General features: G+C 51.4%; 2 protein-coding genes, 1 long non-coding RNA gene and 1 pseudogene across 3 annotated transcripts; 3 read left to right on the top strand and 1 right to left on the bottom strand.

The window, feature by feature from the left end:
* The first annotated feature begins 376 nt into the window (after positions 1–376).
* LOC109769488 (subtilisin-like protease 4) lies at positions 377–4371 on the top strand. Its single transcript, XM_073507957.1, has 2 exons — positions 377–1475; positions 1702–4371. The coding sequence occupies exons 1-2, from the start codon at positions 555–557 to the stop codon at positions 2983–2985; spliced, it is 2205 nt and encodes a 734-aa protein (XP_073364058.1). The 5' UTR covers positions 377–554; the 3' UTR covers positions 2986–4371.
* Positions 4372–5070: 699 nt separating this feature from the next.
* Positions 5071–6003, bottom strand: LOC109769489 (uncharacterized). Its single transcript, XR_002234340.4, has 2 exons — positions 5772–6003; positions 5071–5453 (listed from the first exon to the last, which is right to left on the bottom strand). It is a non-coding gene; the product is annotated as an uncharacterized lncRNA (long non-coding RNA).
* A 537-nt stretch (positions 6004–6540) lies between these two features.
* On the top strand, positions 6541–13436 carry LOC109769481 (subtilisin-like protease 4; annotated as a pseudogene).
* A 1890-nt stretch (positions 13437–15326) lies between these two features.
* Positions 15327–16592, top strand: LOC141040728 (uncharacterized). Its single transcript, XM_073506846.1, has one exon. It carries the CDS (start codon positions 15327–15329, stop codon positions 16590–16592), a length of 1266 nt encoding a protein of 421 aa, XP_073362947.1.
* The last annotated feature ends 644 nt before the right edge of the window (positions 16593–17236 follow it).

Genomic DNA, 17236 nt, shown 5'->3' with positions numbered 1-17236 from the left:
TCACTTCGATATTATCATTTATCAGACAATATATAACACATCATGACAAACCACCAGCTGTTGGTTTCGAATCCTGAATTATCTTCCAATTTAAACCAATAGTCCAAAATGCGTCCACGCGAAATAATCTTCAAGATCATGCCGAAAATAAAAAAAAGATCATGTATTTCCCCCCACATATCCCACAGAATAAACTCTCCGTAGATACACTACTAGTACTGATCATAAACATGCGGTAATCTATTATACGATATTAAATTTGAGTCATTGATTTTCTGAAATATCTGCTTATATTGTAATATATATAATTCATGCAGGAGATAGAAAAACGATAGTAGTGCATTGATTTCGTATATTTGTGTATCACCATGCACATATTAAAGCTACGGTATGCTTTACTACCGCAAGATATTCAAGGGATTAACATCTGCATCATGAAAGTTGCAGCACATTGATCATTCGTGATGTATAAATGAAGAACACTGGGTGCTGGCCTGACAGACACTCCATCGCCATCGTCCTCCTCAGTTGTGTATGTGTGCCTAGCTTCAGCAATGGCGTCCTTGACAAATCTTATAGTACTACCACTTCTCTTGCTCGCCACCTTCTCTCCTACACCATCACTGTGCTATGTCAGTCCATCTGCTGCAGGGGTACATGAGGGTGCTACACAAACATCTGCCTACCGCACTTACATTGTGCTCGTCAAGCCACCTCCCTCAGGTACCAACGAAGAGGGGCATCGTCGGTGGTATGAGACTTTCTTGCCGAGCTCACACATCGGCGAATCTGGGGAGCCACGTCTCCTCCACTCCTACATCGAGGTGTTCAGCGGCTTCGCGGCGAGGCTCACAGAGGCTGAGCTCGACGCGGTCACCAAGAAGCCGGGGTTCGTGCGCGCGTTCCCAGATCGGACGCTGCAGCTCATGACCACGCACACGCCGGAGTTCCTCGGGCTGAGGAATGGCACCGGATTTTGGAGCGACGCAGGCTACGGGAAGGGAGTGGTCATCGGGCTGCTCGACACCGGGATCTATGCAACACATCCTTCGTTCGACGATCATGGTGTCCAATCACCCCCGACAAGGTGGAAGAGCTCGTGCAAGGCGGTCAGGTGCAACAACAAGCTCATCGGTGCCAACTCATTTACTGGAGATAACGACTCGTACGATTACGTGGGGCACGGAACACACACCTCATCCACTGCCGCCGGCAACTTCGTCACCGATGCGTCAGACCATGGCGTGGGCACGGGCACTGCTTCCGGAATTGCTCCAGGTGCCCACATCGCCATGTACAAGGTGTGCACCGCCGAGGGCTGCGAAGAATCCGCCGTAGTGGCCGGCCTGGATGCGGCCATCAAGGATGGGGTGGACGTGCTCTCGCTATCTCTCAGTAGCCTCACCGGTGTCAGCTTCAATAAGGACCCCATCGCCATCGGCGCGTTCAGTGCTATATCCAAGGGCATCATTGTGGTGTGTGCGGCTGGCAACAAAGGTCCCACTCCACGGCACTGGAAAAAATAGCGCGCTATAGCGTCGCTAATAGCACGCTATAGCGTATTGAGAATTGCCTCGCTAAATATATCGGTGTACAATGTCTCGCTAATAGCACGCTATAGCGCGATATAGCACGCTAATAGCATATTTTGAGGTCGCCGCTATTTTGCTGTAGCGCGCTATTTTTTTCCTTGCTCCACAGTCGGTCTCCAACAGTGCACCGTGGTTGCTCACGGTTGCCGCTGGCTCAGTGGACCGGAGATTCGACGCTGGCGTGCATCTCGGCAACGGCAAGCGCATGGACGGAGAAGCATTTACCCCGGCTATAAAGCCAACCTCAAAGCCATACCCTCTCCTCTACTCCGAGGAGCATCGTTTCTGCCAGAATGCGTCTTACGGTTCAGTTGCCGGGAAAATAATTGTTTGTCAGTCCACAACACCCATGGCTCGCTATTCTGACATTTCGAAGCTAATGGGTCATGGTGCGGCTGGCGTGGTTCTTTTCAATGACAAAGCCACTGGCTACACCATTATTCTTCAGGATTTCGACGAAGCGAGAGTGGTGCAGGTGACCTTCGCCGACGGCATCGCCCTCGCAACTTACACGAAGACATCATTGAACAACGCCGTTGCCACTTTCACATATAACAACACAGTGTTGGGTGTTCGTCCGAACCCGGTCGTGGCATCATTCTCTTCCCGGGGTCCAAGCTCCGTCGCTCCCGGTGTGCTCAAGCCGGACATTCTTGCGCCCGGGCTCAACATCCTTGCGGCGTGGCCAAGTCCCCCTTTCAAAATCATATCGGGCACGTCCATGGCAACGCCACATGTCAGTGGTGCTGCGGCGCTTATCAAAAGCTTGCATCCTGACTGGTCACCGGCTGCCATCAAGTCGGCCATCCTGACAACCTCGGACACCACGGATAATATCAGCGGCTCCATCTTGAACGAGAGGCATGATAAAGCCAGTGCGTATGATAGAGGCGCCGGCCATGTGAACCCGGCGAGAGCCGCCGATCCTGGTCTGGTGTACGACCTCGGTGTAACCGACTATGCAGGCTACATCTGCTGGCTCCTCGGCGACGAAGGCTTGGTGACCATCGTACGCAACTCGAGCTTGACCTGCGCGAAGCTGCCCAAGGTCAAGGACGTTCAGCTCAACTACCCTACTCTAACTGTGCCGCTAGCATCAACGCCGTTCACCGTGACCCGGACGGTGACGAACGTTGGGCCGGCAGATTCTACTTACGCCGCCAAGGTAGACTCACCAAGCTCTATGAAAGTGCATGTCTCCCCAGAGACACTGGTGTTCTCCAAAGCTGGAGGAAAGAAGACGTTCAGCGTGACGGTGAGCTGCCAAGGCGTGGGTGCATCGGAAATCTTTGTGGAGGGAAGCTTGAGCTGGGTGTCAAAGAAGAATGTTGTGCGCAGTCCCATTGTGGCTATCCGTGGAGCAGGAGGTCCTGCTCCCGCTCCATCACCATGAACAATATCCGTGCCCTGAGATTTCAGGCTTAGTGTTTTTTTTTGTCAGATCAAACATGGCAATGGAGTAAGATTTGTGTGATTGTGTCGTCTGTGTTTGTTTTTCTAATAAGAGTTTTATTAAGAACTGCAGAAACTTGTGAAATTCTGTTGTTGTTTAATCCTGATAATCTCTTGTCGGATAAGGAACAGTAGAAACAAGTGAAATATAGACTCAGTTGTGTCAGAGCACAGGCAATCTGTTGTTAAACTCCCAACTTCCTCTTGAATGCGGAGCTCCTTGTAATTCTTCAAGAAAAGAGATGTGAAGGGGGAATGAGGCACAAGCATCACCCTGTAGGTTCTTGAATTTTCAAACTGAAACAAAAACTTCCGATTTGACACCTTTCCGACTTTCAGATTTGATTTAAAATTTTAAATCAACTTTCGACTGATTTTCTGAACTTGTGCTTTGGCCGAAACATTTGATGGGGAGAGAGATGGGCTAATGTGGCAAAATCTGCTCAGTGGCTTGTCACATGGCAAAATGACATGCTGATTTGGATCCATGTCAGCAAAACCGGTATTCGGACGGCTTGAATGTTTGAGCGGATAGAATGGACTAAAGCTATTGGCCAGGACAAGTTTCTGCTCTTGTATTTTGAACACAAATAGGGTTCAGGACAAGTCCTGCGTAGTGGTTATTAGATACCACTCATCAAAGAAAGAGGAGCTGGTGGAGAAGTTTTGCCTACGGGCAGCAGCTGCGCTATACTTTGCCTGGAATATTTGGAATGAGTGAAACCGAAGAATCTTCCAAAACCTATCTTCAACTGCTGATATGGTGTTATTTCTATAATGGAAAGGGGATTAGCCCGGTTCAAAAAAAAAACTGTTGATATGGTGGCTTGCTTAACCAGGTCTGACTTAGCATACTTGGACATGGCCAATGTGAGGCCTTAGCTTTGTAAATCTGTTGTTTCTCTTTCTTTTTGCTGCCTTTGGGCTTCAAACCTCTCCCTTGTAAATTCCTAATCTATATTGAAAAGGCAGAGCACCTGCCATTAGCCCTCAAAAAAAAGGAGCTGATTGAATCTTAAAGATTTCACGGTAGCTGATTGACTAAAGGGCCTTCAACGTAGATGACACATCTACATTTCTGAACCACACACAACAGGACTGCACAAATAGCATTTGTGTTAAGAAGACAACAAGTAGTAGAAATTGAACATCCAACCACTTTACAACTAATACTCCAATAGGCAGTAAAATGCCACTCGATCATTAGTTAAACAGATTAAATCTTTAGCACTGTCACACCAAGAAGAGGCACTGGAAATAGCCGTTTCAATTTGGTGATCAGTTCGATCTCACCTGATCTCATTTCTATCACTACTACTACATTGACATTTATGACATGGGCACTGATCTATATCATGTTTAATTCAAGTCTTTCATATATCGTGATATATATCATTTTTCCTTTGAATCACAGAGGCCCTAAAACCTGCTACACACATTAGCCATGTCCCTGCCATTTCTTAATGCAGATCCTGCTAACTTTCGTTCAGAAGTCTGTTGATAGAACTCGGATTTGAGCACAAAGGAAAATAACATGTTCAACCTCACCTGATTTCATGACTTCGATATTGTCATTTACTCCAATATTTTTGTTCGAGAATCTGTTGATACTTGATACTACACCTTCATGAGATGATAACACATCATATATGTACCCCAGCTGTTAATTTGGAATCATTAATTATCCTCCAATTTTACCTATAATGCAGTATAGGTATTCTCTTTTTAAATGCAGTATATGTATTCAAGATCATTCAGAAAATCGAAAGAGATCCTATATGTGTTTTCACCGACATCCAAAGTTTCAGATCGCGGGCTAAGGCATTTAGCGGCTGGCTCTGTGCCAACGCTACAGCCGCTATCGCCGGCTATAGCGGCCGCTAACCCATTTCGCGGCTACAGTACTTGTGCATGTATATCACACATCCATACTAATACATGTGCATGTTTTTCTCAGAAAACAGGGTATTTTCAGTAGAAAACAGAGGATTCTCAATATAAATTCGAACATAACAATCTGCAGCAGTTCAACAGATAAATAGAAATATAAATTCAAGACTGCATCAAGCATAACATCAGCAGTTCGGCACTTAAGTTCAGTAACAACAGCAACATGTCCATAGTCCATTACATGCATCACAAAGTCTTCACAATTCATTTGTCAAAAGCACACAGGAAAGGATAGAATCATGAGCGCCAAAACGAACTTCATAGAGAAACCGACAAGCTCACATGTCAGAACCAGAACTCATGTCGGTGTCCTCGTCGTCGTCACTTTCTGAAGCAGAGGAAGCAAAGAGCAGATCTTCTTGAGGAGTAACAGGGATCATCTTCTTCTTCTTACCATAGACACCCCTCTTCCTTTTAAGTGGATTAATAGCAGAAGTTCCTGGTCCAGCATGCGAGCTTCTGTTGAATCAACAAACAAATAAGCTATGGAATATTCTACTCCCTCCGTTCCTAAATATAAGTCTTTGTAGAGATTTCACTATGGACCAAATACGGATGTATGTAGATGCATTTTAGAGTATAGGTTCACTCATTTTACTCCGTATGTGGTCCATAATGAAATCTCTTCAAAGACTTATATTTAGGAATGGAGGGAGTACCAATGAGCTATAGAATCGGAATCAACAAATAATTCTGAATCCCAAAGCCTACAATCTGAATCAACAAACAAGTCTGAATATTCTACCAATGAGCTATGGAATCAGAGGACTCCTCTACCTCCTGGCGATGTGCTTGCCCCGGCTGCTGGAACCGTGTGAGAGTGAGACTGAGATGTCATGGTGGTCGCAAAGGCGGCGGCGTGCAGAGGCCCCTCGTCGCAGGACGCCTTTCCATCTCCCCCGCAACCGAATCTGGCTTCCAACGAAAGCAGCAGTCGGCGCTGCTGGGAAGAACAGCGCAGCCGCCGCAAACTTTTTGGTGGGAGGGAGAGAAGGGAATGGGGGAACACGAGCTAGGTTTTCTGGAGGAGGTATTATGGACCATCGCTAAATTTGGGCCGTTTCTGGTATGTTTGGGGCCTTTGGGCCCTTGTGTTTCAGTCTTTCGGCCCATGCCCGCGATTTTGCAGCGACGGTGAAATCAGATAGCGTCGTTTCGCGCGCGATCGCGCGGTTAGCGGCAGATCGCGTTTTTTACGGGATTGCCTCGCGGGAAGGCTTCCAGCAGGCGATAGCGCCGCGATCGCGCTGTTTTCGCCCGCGATCTGAAACTTTGCCGACATCCCGCACCATAAACCCGGGTAGGTACATCACCCACTTTACTACCATCCCACGTAACCTTATCATATCTTCCAGATTTAGCAGAAATTAAAGTCATTTATGTGTTACCAGATGCGTTGGATTTATCGACCAATTAACATATGTCAAAATTAAGACACAACACACTAATCATTCGTGTAGTATATACATATTACTCGGTGATTGATCCTATTCCGGCATTGCCATCATCTTCATCGCCGGTAGTTGTGTGGCTTGAGCTTCGAGGAATGGTGTCGTTCACAAAGCTGTCAGTACCACTTCTCTTGCTCGCGATCCTCTTTCCTACGCTCACACTATGCTATATCAATCCAGTTGCCACAAGCGTACACCAAAATACCACAAAACCCACTGCTTATCGTGCTTACATCGTGCTCGTCGAGCCACCGCACTCGAATGCCGACGAAGACGCCCATCGCCAGTGGCACAAGTCTTTCTTGCCGAGTTCGTTGACGGGTGAGTCCAACGAGTCACGCCTTCTCCATTCCTACACCGAGGTGTTCAGTGGCTTCGCCGCGAGGCTCACCAACGCCGAGCTCGACACTATGGCCAAGAAGCCAGGGTTCGTGCGTGCATTCCCCGATCGGACGCTGCAGCTAATGACCACCCACACACCGGAGTTTCTTGGGCTAAGGAACGGCACCGGGTTCTGGAGCCAGGCTGGCTATGGTAAGGGAGTCATCATTGGACTGCTCGACAGCGGCATCTATGCGGCACACCCTTCCTTCAATCACCATGGAGTTCCGCCACCCCCAGCAAGGTGGAAGGGCTCGTGCGAGGCGGCTCATTGCGGGTGATGACTCTGCTGATGGAGATGGGCATGGTACGCACACCTCTTCCATAGCTGCCGGGAATTTCGTAGCCGATGCGTCATACCATGGCGTGGGCACGGGCACCGCGGCCGGAATTGCTCCGGGTGCTCACATCGCCATGTACAAGGTATGTGTTGCTCGTCGCTGCAAGCAATCTGCCGTACTGGCCGGCCTAGAAGAGGCCATCAAGGATGGGGTGGACGTGCTTTCGCTCTCTCTTGGCAGGGAAACCATTGCCAGCTTCGATCACGACCCCATCGCTATCGGCACGTTTAGTGCCATTTCCAAGGGCATCCTCGTGGTGTGCGCCGCCGGCAACAGCGGTCCGCATCGCTATCGGGGCTTCATCGGCAACGATGCGCCGTGGTTGCTCACGGTCGCCGCCGGCTCCATGGACCGAAGCTTCGGCGTCAGCATCCATCTCGCCAACGGCAAGAGCATCCACGGAGAAGCACTTACCCAGAAAGCAAGTACATTGTACAACGGCAAGAGCATCCATCTCGCCAACGGCAAGAGCATCCACGGGGAATGCAAGAGCATCTAGGCCGGCTCCATGGAGAAGCACTTACCCAGACCGTCTGAGGGGCCAGATGATAAGTGCATGGAGGCGGGATTGGAGGATGGTGGCGTGATGGGGCCAGACGCGTCGGTGGACCTGACGGGGGACGAGCAATGTGCATCTCAGGGGAAGGAGCTCAGTTTTGGGCCGCATTCGCCAAGGAGCAGCCCAGGAGGCATGGGCCAGGCCTGGGGCGTGTCAACTCTCGAGGCCCAGTGCGGGGAAGCGGGGGCTGCTAGGAGCGAGGAGGGCCAGGATGCGCCAGATCCACTCCAGGCCTTCCTCATCTCCTGCTCCTCCCCCACACCCGCTGCTCTGCTTCCAGCCCCGGCGGCCAGCGGCGACCTGGTGGCCGAGCCGGCCGGTGCGCTGGCTAAAAGGAGCAGTGGCCGCCTTGCCGCGAAGCCTACGGCGGGCCTATCCACGATGGATAAGGTCGGGATGGTGCTGCTGAAGAAAAGCGAGATTTGGGACGGTGCGGGGCCGTCCGTCGCCGCATCAGCTGAGGACATGCAGAGGTACAGAGATATCTACAAGAAGCCGCTGCCGGACAGCTTCATCTCGGCGGTGGAGGAGCTGATTGGGGTCAACGGACAACACATGTGCTCCGACAGGCTGGGTCGGGCTGCTTGTGCCTGATAGATAAGGTTGCTATCCTCTAGATTCAGATGTGTGTTTCAGTAGTTTCTATGATAGTGTTCTTCTGTTTCTGCTGGGTTGGCCTTGCTGTTGCGAGGATGTTTGAGGCGGCTGGCCGGGGTAGTGTTGTGTTGTCAGAGTCTGTTGTGAGATTGGACGACTGTTTGTGGCATCATCGTCACTGCGTGCGTTGCTGTGCGAAGGGTTCTATGTTTGTTTATGGATTGCTCAATCTTAAGCTGGAATGTTAGAGGTTTGAACAACCCTGCGAAACGGCGGGCGGTACAGATGTTTGTGGCTGAGACCAAGTGCAACATCGTGTGTCTACAAGAGACCAAGATTGAGGCCATGACCAGGCCTTTGGTGATGGAGACCTTGGGGCCACGATTTGCTGATAATTTCCTGGAGATGCCGACTCAAGGCTCCAGAGGTGGCATTTTGTTAGCGTGCTTGGAAGGATTGGAGATTTCTGAAAATAATTTGGCGGCGGGGGACTACTCTGTTTCGGGCACCATTACGAGCAGAGCTGATGGAGCCACGTGGTCGATTACAGGAGTTTACGGACCGCAGGCTGAGGGAGACAAGGTGTTGTTCATGGAAGAGTTACGAAGGATTAAGCAACACACGATGTCAAGATGGATGCTCCTGGGGGATTTCAACATGATTTACAAAGCAAGTGAGAAGACCAATAACAACATTAACTTGAGGCTGATGGGCAGGTTCAGAGCCATGATTGAGGATCTCGAGTTGATCGATTTTCCGCTGTTGGGAAGAAGGTTTACATGGTCCAATGAACGACAGAACATCACCCTTACCAAAATAGACAGGGTGTTGGTTACCAATGATTGGGAAGCCGCTTTCCCACATTATCAGTTGTCCCCTGCCTCTACAAATGTTTCTGATCATTGCCCCTTGATCCTCAAGAAAATGGAGGCAGCACACTACAAGGCCTTTCATTTTGAGAATCACTGGCTGAAATGCCCGGAGTTTGACGGTATTGTAACCCAAGCTTGGTCTAAAGAAGTCAAATCTGGTGATCCGATCAGGGTGCTGCACACGAAGCTATATAGGACTGCTAGAGCGCTGAAAGGGTGGAACAAGCATAAAAAGAGGGACATGGTCTTCCTCTCGGGGGTGGCAAACGAGGTCATTTTCATGCTGGACTTGGCGCAGGAGGAAAGAGAGCTTTCAGAGGGGGAGAGGAATGTACGGGCTATGCTAAAGGCAAAATTGTTGGGTTTTGCGGCGGTCGACAGAGCGCGGTGGAGGCAGAAATCGCAATTGACAGAGATCAAGGAGGGGGATGCCAGCACGCGCTTTTTCCATCTCAGAGCTAGTGGAAGAAGGCGCAAGAATTACATTCCAACTTTAAAGGGGCGTGACGGGCTGGTATCTGATCATGCAAGCAAGGCGAAGCTGCTGTTCGACAGATTTCGGGAGCTCATGGGATCCCCTCATGGGCGATCGGCGGGGCTGAATTGGGAGGAACTGGGTTGCCAAGAGACAGTCTGGAGCAGTTGGAGGTTGCTTTCACTGAACAAGAACTGCACGTAGCGATCAATGATTTGCATGGGGAAAAGGCACCCGGCCCGGATGGATTTACGGGAGCTTTTTTCAAACACTGCTGGTCCACTATCAAGGGGGATATACTAGCTGCGGTTAATTGTGTGCAAAGTCTGAGAGGGCAGAATTGGAATATTTTGAATACGGCTAATGTGGTGCTGCTCCCGAAGAGAGATGGGGCACAGGAGGTGGCTGACTTCAGACCCATTTGTTTGATACATAGCATCCCAAAATTGGTGAGCAAGATGCTTGCGTCCAGATTAGCACCAGTGATCCACAAACTAGTGACGCACAACCAGAGCGCCTTCATCCGAGGTCGATCCATCCAGGATAATTTCCTCTACGTTCGGAATGTGATCAAGGCCGCACACACTGCCAAATCTCCCATGGTGTTCCTGAAATTGGATATAGCGAAAGCCTTTGATTCGGTGTGGTGGGTTTTTCTTCTGGAGGTGATGGAAGCAATGGGCTTTGGACAGAGGTGGCGTGATATGATATCACTGATGCTCTCATCGTCCTCTTCACGTGTGCTGCTCAACGGAGTGCCTGGAGTGCCGTTTCATCATTGGTGTGGTTTAAGGCAAGGGGATTCTTTGTCACCATTGTTGTTCATTTTGGCAATGGAGCCGCTGCAGAGATTGCTTCAGTTGGCAACAGAGAGAAACATTCTGTCACGGCTACGACCTAGGGTAGCGCGCTTCCGATCTAGTTTCTACGCCGATGACGCAGCTTTGTTCATCAACCCGGTGGCAGATGACTTTAACGCTGTACATGCCATTCTCACCCTATTTGGGGATGCCTCTGGATTAAGAACAAACGTGACCAAATCAGTGGCCTACCCAATAGCTTGTGCAAACATAGATATGCAGCCATTGTTCGTCATTTTTGGAGGGGAGCCAGGAGCCTTCCCATGTCAGTACCTAGGACTCCCACTCGGGACCCGGAAGCCAAGGAGGGTTGAGCTGCAGCCATTGATTGATAAGATTGCTGGAAGACTATCTAACAGAAGGGGGAGGATGATGAACCGTATGGGAAGGCTGGTGTACATTAACTCGGTGGTCACAGCCACGGCTACATATTACCTAACGGCTCCGGACAAGTGGCTGATCTAGAAAGTGGACAAACTTAGGAAGAATTTCCTTTGGGATGCGGACGATGGAAACATTGGGGGAAAAAGCTTGGTTAACTGGAGACAAGTTTGCACACCAAAGCGATATGGTGGCCTTGGGGTGAAGAACATCGAGTGCTTTGGCCGGGCATTGAGGCTTCGCTGGGAGTGGTTTAGATGGGGAGAGGAGGACAGGCCGTGGAAGGGCTCGGACACGCCTTGCAATTCCACGGATAAGCAACTCTTTGCCAGCTACACCAGAATTCAGCTGGGGGATGGAAACACGGCATTCTTTTGGACAGACAGATGGCTTAATGGCGAGGCATTCTCTGTCTCTACCCCTGAGCTCTTCAAGTTGGCAAGGTTTAAAAAACTGACGGTCAAACAGGGGTTGCATAACAACAAATGGATGACAGGGCTGCATAGCATGAACAGTGAGGAGCAGTTGACAAAATTCTTTCAGATATGGGACAAGGTGCAGGTGGTCACACTGGAGCCGAGGAAGGACAAAGTTGTATGGAACCTGACGGCAAACGGAGTATATTCGTGTACCTCTGCCTATGAGGCACAATTCTTCACTCGGATTCATAAACCAGAGCTATCACGAGTATGGAGAGGAATGGTGGAGGGGAAAGTAAGATTCTACCTATGGCTGCTGTTGCAAAACCGGAATTGGACGGCTGACAGATTGCAGGCGCGGGGGTGGCCGCACGACGCGCTTTGCAGCCTATGTGATCAGGAGTTGGAAACAACGAATCATCTCTCCTTGCACTGCTCCTTTGCCAAGGTGATCTGGGACTTGTTCCGGAGATCAACAGATGATCTATGCAGTGCGGCTGCCACGGCGACGTCCATATCTGAATGGTGGGAGCACACCGGACGTGGCAGAGGCTCGAAGGACCGAAACAAAGAGGAAATGACGCTGGCAGCTTACATAGTGTGGAACTTATGGAAGGAGAGGAACAGAAGGGTTTTCGAGCACAAAGAAATGGGTCCGCTAGAGTTGGCCGCGTCGATTACTGATGAGGTAAACATGGTCAAGTTAGCCATGAGTAGGGGACAGCACTCAGAGAGACGCTAGAGTGACACTAGCCTGATGATCTTATTTGCGGAGATGATATGGCCAGTTGGTCAGGGATGTAATGTGTAATATGTAACAACTCTTTTCTACTATAATGCAAAGGCAGAGCTCCTGCCATTCACGTCAAAAAGAAAGCAAGTACAAGCTCAAAGTTGCACGCTCTCCTCTACTCCGAGGAACGTCGGTACTGCAATTACGATGGTGATAGTAGCATCGCTGGGAAGATCCTGCTTTGCGAGGACAATTTCTCCAAGGTTCAACAGTCCAAAATCCGCAACATAATGAGCTCTGGCGTGGTAGGCGTGGTGTTGTTCAACAACCGAATCTGCGGCTACTCCGCCTTTCTTCAGGCTTCCAACTCCAGTATTGTACAGGTGAACGCGGCCGACGGCAACGCCCTCATAGCTTACGCCGCGTCGACGCAGAGCAGCTCCCCGGCGTCTCTCGCATACAACGGCACACAGTATGGCGTCCGCCCAGCCCCCGTCGTGGCCTGGTTCTCTTCCCGGGGTCCAAGCAAACGTGCCCCGGGCATCCTAAAACCGGACATACTGGCACCGGGCCTCAACATCCTCGCTGCTTGGCCGCCAAGCACGAGCTCTGGACAGGGCCCTTTCAACGTCATATCAGGCACATCCATGGCGACGCCACACGTAAGTGGTGTCGCGGCGCTCATCAAAGCCATCCATCCCGACTGGTCGCCGACCGCCATCAAGTCTGCCATCCTGACGACGTCGGACATCGTCAACAGTACCGGTGGCTCAATCTTGGACGAGCAATATAGAAAGGCCGACGTGTACGACAGAGGCGCCGGCCATGTGAACCCGGCGAGAGCCGCCGACCCTGGCTTGGTGTATGACCTCAACTCCGTTGACTACGCTGGCTACATCTGCTGGCTCCTTGGTGAAAGCGGCCTAGCAACCATTGTGCGCAACTCGAGCTTGACCTGCGCGAAGCTGGCCAAGGTCCAGGAGGTGCAGCTTAACTACCCGACGATAACCGTGCCGTTGACATCGATGCAGTTCACTGTGAACCGGACTGTGACGAACGTCGGGCCAGCGGATTCGAAGTTCAAGGCCAAAGTGGATGTGCCGAGGTCTCTGACAGTGCGTGTCGTCCCGGAGACGTTGTCGTTCTCCAAAACCGGAGAGAAGAAGACCTTCAGTGTGTCGGTGAGCGGCCACAGCGTGGGCAAAGAGAAGAAGGCCTTGGGCGTGTCTGTGAGCGGCCATGGCTTGGACAAAGAAGGAGTGCACGTGGAGGGAAGCTTGAGCTGGGTATCGAAGAAGCATGTGGTGCGGAGCCCCATCGTCTTCGTCGTCACAGGCGGTGGTACTGCTCCAGCTCCAGCGCCATCATCATGAACGGTGACCGTGTGGTGACATGGGTGGATGTTTTTCTTTGTCCATGTTCACTTCCGATGTTTTCCAGTATTATTACTGTTGCGCCAACATAAATACTATATGAATAAATAAACGTCTCGTTATGATTCACTGGTGCGAAATTTCAAGTTATGCGATTCGAACCAGAGATGAGTGATTGATAATACAAATTGCTGGTGGACGACCTCCGACGACCTCGACTCGCCTCCTCGCGACGACTCAGCCAAGTGGCACTACCGGTGGAATCTGCACTTCAAGGACGGGACCTTCCCTCCTCGGTAGCAGCGGGGACCCGTGCACTCGCGCCTCAACTTCGCTGGCCGCGACGACCAGGAAGGCCCAGGCGGTGGCGCGACCTCCGGTGCCGACCTAGGAGCTGCAGGAGGCGGCTCCAACCCTTGGCCGTCCTCTCATGGCCCTGGCTCCGGCAGCCACTCGAAGCATGGCGCGCAGGGCCGCCATCACGGCCGGCATCAACGTCAGGTGGACGGTGCTGGCCCTAACGGCGCGCTGGCCGTGGATACTCCTGTGCGTAATGACGGCGCTCTCGGCAGTGACGGCGTCAACTATCCTGGCATAGCCACTGCTAACCAGGCTGGGACGGGCGCCGACACTGCCATGCCGCCTGACGGCCACGCCACTGGAGACAAGCACGACGCCCCACCCCAGCGCTGGTCGCATGCGACCACCCAAGAGAAGAAGCTGGCCACCACCTTTCCGACCCGGTGCAGGAGACAGATCCCATGTTCATGTTTACTGAACCCTCTGCCGAGCTGGGAGGCGTGCCTGCTATTGCTGTCGCAGCTGCCAACACTCTGTTGCTGCCGGTGGACCAGGCGCGACCTGGCCTCCCCGGATCACTCCCGTGCTTGGCTGTGGAGGCCATTGCATGCATGGACATGCAACTGCCAGAGTGCGACGGTGAATCCGTGGTTGTGCCAGCTAGGTTGCATGCTGGGCTGAGCGGTATTGGCCCGGGCCAGCTCGGAATCCTTACCGAGGTGGGCCCTGTAGCAAACGGCACGCTTCCGGACCTGATCTCTTTTGGGCCGGCCCAAGCCACCACTCCTCCTATTAGCCCACAGAGACAGATCGACCGCTTCATTGCATCTTTCTGCTCCCCAGCGCCATCTCCCCTGCTCCCCCCACCGCCGCCGATGCTCACCCCCCCCGCCCCCTCGCCCAGACTCTGCTCGCACCTTCGACCAGCGGCGTAGTGGTCGCCTTGCTTCACTGCCGAGCCACGGCCTCTCCACCATGGCCAAGGTCCAGCTCGTCCTTCTCAAGAAGCACGGCCAGACGACGGCCGAGCCGCCGGCCCCTGACGATATTCAGCGCTACAAGGACATCTACCAGAGGCCCCTCCCACCCCACTTCATCGACGCGGTCACCGATTTGACCGCCGCCACAACGAAGAAGGGAAGATGTACCTCGGCCTCCGCCTCCACAAGTCTGCCGACCACGGCGGTCGTGCAGTAGCTCGGTTGCTGCCGGCCACGGTGGCTGCTCCCAGGTTCCCAATGATTGTACGCCACTGCTTCATGTCGAGACGAGCGGTCTCGGCCAACCTGCTGCCTTGCAACCTCTTCACTTCGCCTACTGCTTGTCTCTTTAAGTCTGTACCTGCTGCTGTTACCTACTATGGCTCCAAGTCTGCATGTGCTTCTGTCCGGTCCTGCCCAGTTGTGTTTTGGTTTGCTTATGGATAGTGCGATCTTAAGCTGGAATGTAAGAGGCCTAAACAATCCCGTGAGACGCCGAGTTGTTGCTGGCGTTGTTCGAGATCACCACTGTAAGCTTGTCTGTCTGCAAGAGACAAAGCTGGATTCTATCTCTAACAGCATCATCGCCGAAACTTTGGATCCCTCCTTCATGGACAACTTTGTTTTCCTTCCTGCTATTGGCACCAGAGGGGGCATCCTCATTGCCGCCTCCTCTGATCACATCAAAGTTACTCCGCAACCGCTGCTACAGGGGACTTTCTCAGTGTCCGCGTTGATCACCGACCTCTGCTGCAACTCGCCTTGGCTATTGACAGGGGTCTACGGCCCACAATCTGACGAGGACAAACTCAACTTCTTGAATGAGATCAGACACATCAAAGCCTTGGCTCCGTCTGAATGGGTTGTACTTGGAGACTTTAACCTTATTAGCCGTGCATCCGAGAAGAGCAACAGCAATATCAACCTTCGTATGATCCGTGCCTTTCGTGCCGCCATTGATGATCTGCATTTAAAGGAGTTGCCGCTGATCGGACGCCGCTTCACCTGGTCAAATGAAAGGCTGAATTCTACCCTAACCAAGATAGACAAAGTGTTGTTCACTGAGGAGTGGGAATCAACATACCCTGACTTCCAGCTACTGCCGGGATCCACTGACATCTCTGACCATTGCCCTCTGATCATGAAGAAGATTCAAGCGCGTCACTTCTCTGGATTCCGGTTCGAGGCTTGGTGGCCAAACGAGGATGGCTTCAGTGAGGTTGTCTCCCAGGCATGGTCCAAGCAACTGCATACCAATGATTGCATTCGGAAGCTGCACATCAAGCTTACTAGAACAGCCAAAGCCCTCAAAAAGTGGAGTAAAAACCTGATCAAAGAGAGAAGATTCTGCTCTGCAGTTGCCTCCGAGGTCATATTGCAGCTTGACCTTGCGATGGAGAACCGGTCACTAACACAACAGGAGCTTGACTTGCGTGCGTTGCTAAAGGGGAGGCTACTTGCCCTCGCTGCTATTCAAAAAATAAGATGGAGGCAACGATCAAGATTAGTTTGGATCAGAGTTGGCGACGCGAACACCAAGCTGTTTCACCTTCGCGCCAACAGCAGAAGAAGGAAGAATCATATCCCCTTCCTTCATCATTGTGGCCATGTTGCTTCTGACCATGAGGACAAGGCAACAGTCCTCAAAAATCACTTCATCTCCTTGTTGGGTCAACCGGAAAGCGCCACTCTGCGAATGAACTGGTCTAATCTTAATCTGCCATCTGCAGACCTGACACACCTGGATCACCCATTTGACTTGGATGAGCTGGGCAAAGCTATTAAAGAAATGGCAGCAGAGAAGGCACCGGGCTCGGACGGTTTCATTGGGCTTTCTTCAAAAGATGTTGGCACACGATTAAGGTGGATTTGCTGAATGCCCTTAACCAGCTCTCTGCCCTTGATGCTAGAAACTGGAACCTGTTGAACTCTGCATTCATTGTCCTAATCCCGAAGAAAGAAAATGCTCTACGCGCTGCTGATTATCGCCCAATAAGTCTTTCCCACAGTGTTGCTAAGATCCTGGGAAAACTCCTTGCCAATAGACTGGCGCCAACTATGCAGCATCTAATATCTATGAGCCAAAGTGCCTTCCTCAAAGGAAGATCGATCCAAGACAATTTTCTGTATGTTCAAAATCTCGTCCAGAGTTTACATAGAGCCAAGAAAGGGGCAATCTTCCTGAAGCTGGATATTGCGAAGGCATTTGATTCCATCAGATGGGACTATCTGCTTGAGGTGCTCTGCCACATGGGCTTCGGACAGAGATGCCGTGATTTGATTGCAATCGTGCTCTGCTCAACCTCCTCCAGAGTAATCCTCAATGGTGATCCGGGGCTGCCTTTCTACCATCGATGTGGCTTGCGACAAGGCGACCCACTCTCGCCTTTTTTGTTCCTGCTTGCTACAGAGCCACTACAGCGTATCTTCGCGTCTGCAACCGAAGCCGGGATCCTGAAGCCTATTGCGCACAATTTGGCCTCCATCAGAGTCAGCCTTTATGCGGACGATGCTGCCCTA

Source organism: Aegilops tauschii, chromosome 2 (assembly GCF_002575655.3).
Source record: "Aegilops tauschii subsp. strangulata cultivar AL8/78 chromosome 2, Aet v6.0, whole genome shotgun sequence".
Lineage (NCBI taxonomy): Eukaryota > Viridiplantae > Streptophyta > Magnoliopsida > Poales > Poaceae > Aegilops > Aegilops tauschii.
Note: the sequence above shows the minus strand (reverse complement) of the source record. Positions and strands in the feature narration are given on the sequence as shown.